The sequence below is a fragment of the Lipophrys pholis genome (assembly GCF_963383615.2).
Source record: "Lipophrys pholis genome assembly, chromosome: 16".
Classification (NCBI taxonomy): domain Eukaryota; kingdom Metazoa; phylum Chordata; class Actinopteri; order Blenniiformes; family Blenniidae; genus Lipophrys; species Lipophrys pholis.
Genome location: NC_137634.1, coordinates 3898117 through 3910540, shown reverse-complemented (window position 1 = coordinate 3910540; position 12424 = coordinate 3898117). Strand labels below are relative to the sequence as shown.

The window sequence follows — 12424 nt, the reverse complement described above, 5'->3', positions numbered from 1 at the left end:
CCGTGCGCGCGTCCGCCGCGGAGCCACAGTGCCATCAAGTGGCCACAGTGGGAACAACCACTTGTTTTCTTTCACTCAGGACGCTTTCAGCCTCCATTCTCAGCAGGTTTTTCCACGAAATTAAGGGAAAGATTTGCACATAACGGCATGCAAACACTGGAAGAATACCTGTCTGGATGTTACATGTAAACCTCTAGTCTTATGCGTGTGTGGGTCAGAGAATTGCCAGAACACATCAACAGGAAAATTGTCAAAAATGCAAATTAGAAATTACACTTGATAGGTTCATTTAAGAGTAGGGTGTTTGCCTCCTGATTTATTTTGTAAGTGAGCATGCAATAGTTTTTGTTGAATGCCACAAATAAATTCAACAAATGTGAAAAAGCTGCAGGCTTGATGAGAAATGCCATTTTCCTGCTATTTTTCTTGTGATGTGTTACTTATTTCTCTCTCCTCTTTTTCCAGGTCTCCGATGCCGGTTCAGAGAAATTTTTCAGCACAGCGACAGCTAAAGGTATGGCCACGAATGTCTTGTTTTTCCACCATGACTGTTGTGAAAATGATGCTGCAGCTGTTGATACTGATCTATATATGCATCATACATGTGTATCTGATGCAGTTCACCCGGTGATGTGCCTTCCCGCCAGCCCAGACATGACATGAAAATCTCTCTTCCTCAGCTGGTTTCATCATGTAAATGATTAAAAATCTGTGTGCAACATGCATGTGACACGTGTGCGATTCAGGTGGTGGTGTATGGTGGGCCTGCTGGAAAGCGGCGGATCGAGTAGTGCGGGCAGAGCAGCAGCAGGAGGATGTAGTAATGGTGCAGGGAACGGAGTGAGGGCAGGAAAGGCATCTGTTTATGGCCTCAGTGTGCCAACACCACATGTGACCTCATTATCAAGTCACTAATTTGCTGTTAAAAGCAGACCCATTTTCTCTGGCTCAGGGATAATGGAGGTGCCCCGCGTGAATGGACATTCCTCCGTAATGGAGGGGAGTTACCATGCCGGGCGGGAGGGAGGGAGGCTCCGAGACGAGGGTTATGACCCCTCCAGGGCTCTGGTAGAAATGAGGCAGATTGCTGATGATAGGTCCTTGTACCGCCAACCCCCCCCCGGCCCTTATACCTTGTTTCGCCGTACTCCTCTCCGAGCGGACCTCCTCACACATTTCCCACATTGTGGCCTTTGATTCCCTCCAGGGCTTGATTTGTGGCGTCCATCACGAGGGGGTGTGGGCTGTGGTGGGGGGGCTCAATAGGCATGCTTGACAGGGAGGTTTCATTTTGAATGTGCTTCTCTTTGGACTATTTGGTTCCCTTGAAAGGATTAAGGTCTCCTTTGTGCAGCCAAAATCAACAGAGCCCCCCCCCCTCCACACCCCGATGAAAGGACCTGACTGGGGAAACAGTACACAAAATATGCTTTCTCTCTGCTGTGTGATGGTCCACTCTCTTGGCCCCTATTTCCATTTAAATATCCCCTCTTTTCTTCCCTTCTTTTAACCATCTCCATCTCCTCCTCCCACTCCTGCCATATGCTAATGACAGCCACAAGAGGCGAGTAAAAGAATCCAGGTGCAGGGGAAAGAGACGACCACTGGTATTTTTATGGAGGCCGGCGTTGAGATTAAAAGAGTTGGGTGGGTCTTTTTTGTTGGGGGGGGGATTACCAGCAGCTCTTAACACAAACCTCGACACAAGCAGCAGCGCCAACAGAAATAACGAGAAATGGAGCGAGAGCTCATTTGTGGGATGACGGGTGTCAATATTTACCCAGAGGCAGGTGCAAAGTCTCCATTAGTTTGACGGTTTGTGGGCTCTCTTGTTGGTACACTTCACTTCTTATCAGCATTCGGCGGAGCCGTGATGAACACAATAGTTGAAACATGCCCAAACACGGTGACAGCCTTTTCTTTTTTTTTTAAAGTTAATGAGCTCTGCGGGGCACAAAGAAAGACTTATTTTAACTTTAATTTATTCAGTCTGTTAGTATTGAATATATCTGAATTTAGGGAAATGCAAAGCAATAAAAGATCTGAGGACATATTGATATTTTGGCTTTGAAGAATAATGCTGAAAAAATGCACCAAACTGGCATTATTATCATTGCTGTGTTTATTTGATGGCGTCAGCGCAGATTAAAAAAGGTAAAATGAGCTTTATCGTCAATTGTACTGTACATACAACACACAGTGGAATCAAAAGTTTCATCTCTCCCACATTGAGGACAAATATCACCCAAAATAAAAGAAAATATATAAAGCAAATATATCACCAAATATAGAAAAAAAAATACAAAAATGGAGAATATAAAACCAGAGAAACAGTGCAACAAAACTTAAGATAGAAAATAAAGAAGCAGAAATGTCCAAAATACTCTGAATTGTGTAGTATCCACAACGATACAACCAATATACAATACAGATGTGCAATACAGAACAGTACAGCCTCAGAATAGCTGTAATTGTGCATGTATATGATCAGTGGGATCGAAGCAGCGTCCTCTGCAGGAGCAAGTCTGTTTAAAGTGTCTGGTGCCAGCACGGATGGTAGACGTCCTCTCCAACGTCTTCTCCAAATACCCCAACCACTTGTTATTGTACCAGATTCTGGTGGTCACATCGTCGTACTCGACAGTGAAGTCTGTGGGTGAGTCGTCGTTGACAGGTGGCCTCAAAGCTTCCTTCTGTTTGTCAGAATATCAGCTGAAATAAAGGATCCAAACCTGAAAACAAGAGAAAGGCCATTGTGATTCAGCTGCTGATGTAGTGAAGCTTTGGTAATGACTGAGGGTTTTTTTTTTTTTTTTTCCAAGACGAGAAATCAGCCCAGGGCAACCTCAGGTCTCTTTGAAGACTCGCTGCTGGTCCCTCATCTTTTAATCTCACAGCCTTCTCACCTACTCGATAATTACAGTGTATTTTTCATGTTCCCTCAAAAGCTGCCGCTTTTTTTTATTTTTTTCTTCCTCGTCTTTCTCCTTCTCTTTCTGGCCCGAGGCCCCACGCTGCATGTTAAAAAGGAAAAGGCAGCTGATGAGAATGCGGCTCTTGTGTTCTCCGACGTTGATTTGTTTTCTCCGTCCTCGTGCCGGCTGCACCTCGAGGGCCCGTCACTGTCAACCCTGCACAGCGTTCTAATGCGCAGCGTAAAGTCCCCATCACCTCCTGCCTTCCCCTCTTGTTTTTCTCTCCCCCTGTCCTGCTCACTCCGGCTTCACTTTGCCCGGGAATGGATTTCATTAACTAAGAGTCATTAAATGTTATCTCTAATTACCGCGTTTGTCGATGCACCTGCAGGTTGTCAGCCGGCTAACCTCATTCGTTTGCTCTGCAGGAGCACCGGTTACAAGGCTGTGCTGCGGGTGAAATAAACAACTTTTCCGAGGTCTAATCTGCTTCTGAGGTGCCGCGGGTGGAAATAGGAAGGCAAGGCCTTATTTCAGGATGTGACTTCCATCCAGCTTACACACACACACACACACACACCATCGTTGCAAAGGTCTGCAGACAGATCTATCAAATGATTAAAGCCGTGTCCCACGGCAGTGATATCTTGTCAGCCGGTTACATTCTCATCTTTTATGATATTGTCACTCCGCGAGGCGTCGGAGGGACTCGGCTGCGTCAGTCAGTGGAGAGCGCCGGCTAAGCTCTCTGTGCATTGTTTTCTGAGTGCAGCCCGGCAGCAAGATTAAGACGATGCCGGCTGACATTTAAAAAGGTCCGCAGTGCCATTCATCAGGAGTACGTCTACATTCTCTTCCCCATCGGTGAACCGTCGTGTTCAGACGAGACCTGTTGGAATATTCTCACCTTTTACATGTTCCACTCACAATTAGAAAGAACCTGGTCATGAGGGGGTTTTTTCAGTTAAGGAACACACACATTCATTTTTATTAAAACATTTTTTTCCTGTCCTGAACGAATTCATCTGTTAGATTTATTGGAGGAGCCGGTCCCTGGTGAGACGTCTCCTGCAGCTGTGTCTGCGATGTGAGACCGGGTTCAGTGCGGGGGTGAATTGAAGTGCACAGTGTAGTGATTCTCACTCCCCCACCGCCGCCGCCACCTCACAGGGCTGATTCCACCATGCTTTACTGGAGTTAATGTGAAAATGAAGCGCTGCTACAGCGAGACCCGGGGCTGACGCCAGCGTGAAGAGCGCCGCCAGTGAAGTGTGTCAGGCTTGAGTACGTCTGTCACCAGGGGAGGGGAATAATGTGCGATGTGGAAGGTGTAATTTGCAGCGCTGATGGCATTGTTTAAAAAAATAGTGGAAAGAGAGAAGCGGAGGTGAACTTTTGTGGCAGATATCAGAGCTGAAGAGCTCCCCGGATTGTCATAGAGAGCTCTGCTGGCAGCGAGATTGCCTGTGAGCGTATTGCTGCTGTGTGGGAGGGAGCCGAGGGCTTGTTTTTCCTCTCGCTGCCTCATTCTCTCTCTCTGTTTCCTGAGAGGAGGACTGGTGATAGAGCTGTGTGTACTTCCCGGCTGCGGGCCGCCACCTGCTGTAATCTCAAGTGATATAGAGAGCAACAATCATGCCACAAATCACCCAGGCAGCTCCCTAACTCACTCAGCCGGCTGGAAAGAGAAGGTTGGCCTTTCACAGCAGCAGTGTTGGTTTACTGCCTCGGGCTCCCGGCTCTGCCCCGGTGCTGACCTCTGCCGTCTGTGTGGGTTTGTGTGTCAAGAAATCAGGGCCGCCTGTGGAACTTGACCTGATGCGCAGTGGAAAGATGACCTGACTACCATTGGCCTTTTGTGCGTTCTGAGAAACGGCCCCCGTCAAGGACGGCCTCTCTTTCCCTGCCAGGGGCCGAGAGGTCACGCAGAGGTCGCCGCCCTCTCCCTCCACTTATAACTGCTGGATTAAAGCACTGGGGAAGCTTTCGCCTCCAAACACAAGCTTAACTCGATTCAGAAATCTCTCTTTGATATTTAATAACTGTCTGTTTTGAGAAATAAGACAGCGATCCGCAGGATTTAACTCTAAATGATTCATAATTGAAACAGATTCCAGCCATTTCCCCCCGCGGTCTCCCGCTACGAGCATTTAATGTATCTCCAAGGGGTAAAGGAAGCTCAATATCCTGCACTGCACAGAGGGGCACCCCCAACCCCACCACCACCACCACCACCACCACCCCACCACCGACCACCTTCCCCTCTGTCTCGACACGGAGGCTGTATTTCATGAGCATGAAAGGAGGCCGCCGCAGCCGTGCCTCATCTGCTGACATCAGCCAAACAAAGGTTAACAAATCGAGGGAAGCGCCGGTTGATTTACTGCCTCGCTCTCACAAACAATGCCAGCCCCCCACACAGGTGGGAAAAGGCCCCATTTCCAAATGTACAGACTTTAGAATCACACTTTAATGAGTCACATATGAAGTCCCATGTCGGAGACACTGAAGATGCTCTGTCTCTGTCTAGACTGTGGAAACGCTGCCACTGTGCATCATGGTCATAGTAAATAGTTCTTCTGCACATGTGAGAGTAGATAGACAATAACAACAATGTTGTCCTCTAGAATGTCATGGCTCCAATGGCCATGTTCTCCCGGGACTTGGTATTTTCATAGTTGATAATAACAATTCAACTTGGTCGTCTGTCCTCTAGAACGTCTGTGTATTCATTGTTAGTGTTTATAGTGTTTTGTTCTTGTGTGTGTGGTTTCATTACAAATACAAACGGTTCCAACCAATGGCCCAACATGAAAAGTACATTGTTTTCAGCGTTCCTGCCGTCGCCGTCTAAACGCAAAACTTTTCTGAAACGGAAACGCCAAAGCGATGCGTTTTCACTTGAAATGTTGCCGTGGAAACGCGGCAGCAAACTTTCAAGTGTAACATTTGATTTGAAAAAGGAAGTAAAGGTTAGATAGAAGAGAAGCAGTGACTTTTACATTTCTAAGAGCAATAAACCAACCGGTTACACCTGCAGGTCTAATTATGGTGTTTTTGGCAGGTAAACAGGCATTGCAGGACCGCGGCTCAGGCTGGTGCCCACTCGGTGCAGGTTTGTTGATGGAGGATCATTTTTAAGGAGCTGCTGTGAATGGGCTCTGTTGGTGCTGAAGAAACACACACACACACACACACACGCGCGCGCACACACACACACACACACACACACACACACACACACACACACACACACACACACACACACACACACACACACACACACACACACACGCTCAGCCGTGTGGACCGGGCTCCTTCCCTCCCCTCCTGCAAGCACAAAGAGGTCATTCAGAGTTTGTTCCCCTTACTCCCTGAGGTTAGAGACTAAGTAAATCCATCCATCTTAATGCACTTATTTCAGCACCAGGAGAGCTGGAGGGAGGCTGTGTAAACACTCCTATATCCGACATGCCACGCTAAACCCAAAGAGCCTGGAACCCATCAGGCCAAAATTAAAGGTCTACATCTCAAACACAAACATTTAAATGGGCTGAACTCCAAAGATCAAAGTGAAAGGCCCTGCTTTTTCCTGCCGGGCCTCCTCGGTGTGTCTGCCATAGTGAGATATGTGGAGGCTTTAGCTGGCAGCCAGGACTGGACGGTGGGCAGCTTTAACCGGTTCACATGTTCTTCCACCTGGTGTCTAAACTAGTGCTGTAGCATATTTCACAGTGATCTGGGTAGATTAGATGGCTTTATTCACATGTTTTAAGTTTATTATGAAATATAGCTTTTTAAATAGGCAACATAAGGAGGGAACAATTATTTTTCAGCACCTCCATGAATCCATGTGGATGAAAGATTACAGCCAATTTGATGTTAATAGTCTTAAAAAATGCAGGCGTCCTGAGTGTTTTGAGGGTTTTTTTGTTACCGTGTCATTGATTTATGTGAACATTAGAGATGCTGCAACCTTGTGGAATTGGGAAGGAGGCTGGACGTGTTGAAAGCATCAGGCTCTTCCTCCCTGGAGACGTCCTCCCTCATCGCCATCACCAGCATCCACTGATCCAATGTGACACCAGCCACTCTCCTGCCAACTGTGCAGCATTAACAGGGTCAAAGCACCACACACATGCACTCAGCACACAGCCCACTTATCAGGGCCCAGCCATTCCCACCGCACTGTCGGTGTGTTCGGGGCAATTATGCCCATGTCAGTCTTTGGTCCCAGCGGCAGAGGTGACATTGCCAAAGAGGGAGAGAGCGAGCAGACTGCCTTAATGAGGCCTCGTGGTGCCTTCGAGGTGTGTCTGAGTGCATGTGTGCATGCATAAGAGCAGCAGTGCCAGCTTGGGATGATCCACCCTCCTATCACGGTCCGCCATGTGTGTCTGACAGCCTTTTGCCCTCACTCAAGGTATTCACCCTGCAGCCATTTTCATCCTGCCACTCTCCGTCTTTTGTTAGTGCGTGTGCGGGTGTGTGTGTGTGTGTGTGTGGTTTTTAAGCAACCGTTGTGGCCCAATGATGTGATTCTCGCGAACAGATTTTTGGTTCTGGTGGATGACTCGAGGCATCTGTCCCAGAAACGCAGCATAGCAGCTTTGGAGACACATGCACTGAAAAGGAGATGGGATTAGCACAGCTGAGAAGATTTCACTGTTCACTGTGAAATGATTAACCCCCGTGGCGATGATGTTGCTTTGAGCAGCATGAAGGAGGATTTAGTCTGTTCAGAAGAAAGTCGACTGTTCACGAAGAACGTGAATGACAAGTCTGAAAGTTTAGAGTCGCCCAGTTTGGACGATAGTCTAACAAAGGCCCGTTTATATCACAATGCTTCAAGTTAAAAACGCATCGTTGTTACATTTTTGTTTTCAGAAAAGTTTTGCAGTTACACGGAAATGCTGAAAATTATGTAGTTTCCATGTTGGGTCACTAGTGGATGCTGTTGTCTGGTTTTGTAATGAAACCGCACACGCATGCTCGCAAACTCAATAAACATTAACAATGGCGCGTACACAAACATTCGTATAGACGGACGACCAAGTTGACGGACGTATTTATTACGGTGACTGTCACTTATTAAACAACGTGAGTCATGGTACTCTGGAGGCAAACGTTGTTATTTTCCATCTGCTGAGCATTTGCAGAAGAACTGTTTAAAGCGACAGAGGTGCACATGTCTCCAGCGTTTCCACGGAGACGGAGTGTTTTCAATGAGTTCCACCTTGGAAGCCGTTTCCCAAAAGTTGCGTTTTCAGTGGCTCTGACCACTACTGTCGTGTGAACAGACACTCAAAACACAACCATTTCCATTTCTCACGAGAAAACATTGTCGTGTGAACGAGGCCCGAGTTGCCTCCTGCACTCAAAATGCTTCATCTGTTAAGGATTGAACAGCATGTTTGTTTCTTCAGTCCTGCTGGGTTTTTACCATCATGTTCCAACTTCTTGTTCCCTTCATGAAACAGACGATCACTGTCGTAATCTGTGAAAAACCCCAACTGTCAGTCTGTAGAAACGCTGGGCCACAGCTGTGGCGCTTTTTGAAGGGGAAAAATTCCACGTGAAGGGCTCCCTTTGTTTCCTGTGAAGCCGGGAGGAGAGAAGAGCGAGTGTAAACACGGTGTGTGTGAAGACAGAAAAAGCAAAGAGTGAGCAGGAGCATGAAGACTGTGATCAGGATTGATGAAAGCAAGGCTTTAATTGCTCCCACAAGAGAAGAGGTTACCCCCCCCCACACACACTTCTAACCCTCTCTGATTCTCATAAATATGCAGGGCAGAAATAAAGCCCTGATGAGCCTCGGGGCAGATTAGAGCGGACTACAGAGCAGGATCCTGGTTTGTTAGCAGCAGTCCACACAGATCCCCTGCATGTGTTTCTGCTCCGCTCACACGTTGCGTGGCTTTCATTTATCTCAACCCACATTACAGTTTACTACCACAGGCTGCCGCCTGCTCTGGGTCCGACTTTAGGTGTGCCCCCCCCCCTTCTCTCTCGTGTCAAGTGTGTTTTCCAGACCCGCTGGAGATGACATGGTTAATTTGTGGTGGATTCTTTTGGTTTGGGTTTTTGTGGTGTACTGGAAAGGCAATTTTAAAGCATGTGCATTTGATATAAACGACGTATAATGAACTGCACAATGTTCCATTTTATCACCATCTTTTGGTTTTTCATCTCTGGCTCTTGGCCACAGTTTCTTAGAAGCCTGCCCAAAACCATCAACGTCCGTCGGACTGTCACCATCTGCTACAGATTAAGCTGCTGCTGGAGGGAGTGATTAGATTTCGGGGCCTGAGCATCCCCTCCTTGTTCCACGTGTCAGGTTTTACTGTAAACACTGTCATACAAAAACCAAAATCCCAGAAGGGGGACGAGTGGGGGGGCCTAGAGCAAACGGGCCGTTGCCGCGGGATTGGCCTCACGTCTGGTTTAGCTTTTAGCGTGCCGAGACCGCGGCTGTGCTGGGCCATTTAGAGGCAAAGCTGGGAAGCCGTGTTTGGAAGCTTTCTCTCTAAAGCCCGCGCTCGGGCAGCGAGCAGTGTGTTGTCGCGATGTATGAATCCTCTGGCCATGCCTGACACTGGCGAGCCTGTCTGAGCCCATGTCCTCACCGCGCAGGAGGCCGAGGACAGAGGACGCATTGTTCCCCTAAAGTAACCCAAGCTGAGGGCAGCCGCTGCCCAAAGGGGGATATCAAGTTGTTCTTTCCCCACCGACACCGCAATCCTCGCTTAAGCTCCGGGGCTTGACGAGGCAGCAGAGAGGCAGCCGACTGTTTGGACGACGGCGCAGTTCAAATAAACAGCTTAAATCCCAACCAGCCTCCCTCTACGCCAGCCCTCCCTCGCCAAGTATCACAGTCCCCGTGGCTCATCGTCGCGCAGCTCGCCAGCAGCTAATTTGCGGTGTTTCTCTGGAAAAACACGTCGATGCGGCTGCAATGGAGGTTTCATAAGAAAGCGGCCGTGTGCAGAAAGAAGAGGGTGAGAACTCTGGTTTGTTTTTTTTGTTTTGCCTCTTTTTTTTTTTTTCATTTTTGATGTGAGCTGCTTCGCCGCCACACCAGCAGACCACACAGCATCTCCGGGCTAGAAAGACACGGGCGGATTCGGAAAGCAGAGTCGGCCTTTAACAGCCCCGTCTCTGCCCCGGGTGTCCAGCTAATCCCACTGCAGTGAAACCCGAGCGAGGGGGTAATGAGACTGCACTTGACACGCTCGCGTGCACGCACACACACATACACACGAACACACACATGCACGTAGACACAACGGCTGCTTCTGTAATGCCGTTGACGATTTAGGAAGAGAAAAGGCCGCATGCAAATTGATACTCCACCAGATTCTCAGACATCGGATACGTGCATTGAAGCTATTACCCCTCTCGAATCAGTTCTTCTTATATCGTTTTAACACTCGGGCAGGCCTGTATTGAATCTGATCCCTTCGAGCAGCTTGAATGTACGCTGTTGATGTGTGTAAAACCAGTTGGCCCCATTTGAAAGGGAGTGAAAGAGGCCCAGACTGATGACTCTCTGGGGACAGATTTCTCTTTCCAGGCCTCCCTGCTTTTTTCTCCCCAGTGAAATCATGGCAGTGTCGGCGTGGCAGCTCGAGCTGTCACTCTCCCCGCCGCTCTCATGCTCTGCCCCCTGGCTGAAGAGAGAGGAAGGTAGAAGGGGTAAACGAGGGGGAGAAGAGGACTTTTTCTACACTTGACACACTGGATGAGCAGTGTCAACACCCCTCAGTGCTACTGGAGAGCCTTGAAAATAAGAACCAGGGAGCCTCTGCTGTCTGTCACCCCAGAGGAGCCAGTTGCACAATTAGGATACTACCCACCCACCCCACCCCACCACCCCCTCCGCCACTTCCTCCTTCACTGGTTTGGTACAGTCTACAAACTGGAGGTCGCGCCAACACTGAACAGATCCAGACAGCGGACGTGTGATGCCTGCAGCTCCACCAGGGTGGCACTGGGCTTGTTGACTGCAGCTTTCTGTATGTGAAGGAGAGGGGGAGAGAGGGAGGGAGGGAGGGAGAGAGAGAGAGAGCGGAGGGTGTTTATGAGCCAGTGTGGGGTTTTTACGAGCATGTGACTGTAATTGAGATTTAAGCATGTGCGCGTTTGAAGTTCGTTTGGCTCTGCAGACGATTGTGTATTGTTTCCCTAAGCTGCCACAGTGACTGACAAGAAACACATGTTGCAATGCCACTTAAAGTTTTGCGAGACGCCCGACACACATACTGAGTCCTCCATCATGCCAGACTCCCGTTTGTCAGACTCTGTTCATTTCTGCCCTGACTTTAATCAATTAGCCTCCTGCGTGGATTCAGTTCAGTCGACTTCAGGTAGAAGAGTCTTTTCTTTCCAGCAGGGCCTGTTTACAGCCTGGAAGACTGAAAGTTGGAAACATATGTGGAACGTTTCTAAACCACAGCAAAGAACTGGAGGGGATTAGTAGAGTAAAGGTTTTTGCAACAAGAACAGTGCCTCTTAAGAAAATCTGGTGGGAAACTGTCAATTAGGATTCCAGCTTTATACTAATACTCATTTCTCTGACTGTTTCCACCAAAGTAGCGGAATCATTTTTTGTATGTAGGCCTTTAGTATTGTAGACATGTGCTTGACATATCTAGATATGTCTGTCTCCACAAGACTGTTTGTTTTATTCAGAGCATGCCCGTCGATTGTGCTGTAACATAGTCGCAGAAATGCACCGGAAAAAGAGAGCAAAGCTTTAAAACAGTCACTGTCATCTTGAGTGAGCCAGACTGGTAAATTAGTGCCATAATAACCTTTAGATAGAAATAAAGTTTTTCTGTGGAATCCTCTTGTTGATCAGAGCAGGAGCATTTTGTTGTGAAAACCATAACAAGCACAAGCAGAACCCTGTGATCTTCCATTGTTGTGTTGTTGGGTGGCAGTGGTGGCCCATGCGCTGTTAAGGGAAATGTTGGTCTGTGATGTCGGCATTTCAGGGTTTCTGCCTGTAAAGACAGACCCGCCAAGCAAACATTTATACTTTGATCTAATCTGGGAGCTGGTTTTAGGGTCTCTACAGTTTTTGTTGTTCTCTGCACACAAGCATGTGTGGTTTCATATCTGGGCGGTTTTCTCTCCAGCCTTCCACATAAGGTCTAAATCGCCTCCGATATGAAAAATTTCCTTTTGAGTGTGACGCCGAACTGGAAAAAGGAGGAGCAGAAGTTTCATGGTTGGCCGAGGGAGCGAGGCGCTGACATATACGGCTGTGTTGGCATCTCTGCGCATCTCCGGGGAACAACATGCACACAAGAAAGAGCCAACGGCCCATTTTTCACTCGACACTGGCAGAGATTTCAGGCCCCGTGAGGACCCCCATCAGCTGGCCTGTGTACATGTGACATGTTTGAGGTCTGGTTCGCTCTGCAGCTGCCTTGTCTTTCAGTGTAGCTTTACACCGCTGTGACAGTGTGTGCTCCCACCAATTGCTCCGGACCGGTTGGATCTTG

General features: G+C 48.2%; 1 protein-coding gene across 1 annotated transcript in view; it reads left to right on the top strand.

Annotated features, from left to right (window-relative positions):
* auts2a (activator of transcription and developmental regulator AUTS2 a) overlaps positions 1–12424 on the top strand; it is a gene marked incomplete at its 5' end in the record, with an annotated part of 337317 nt that overhangs the window by 298271 nt on the left and 26622 nt on the right. The window contains 1 exon segment of the mRNA XM_080482610.1: positions 466–514. Within this exon segment, the coding sequence (XP_080338736.1) occupies positions 466–514 (49 nt within the window).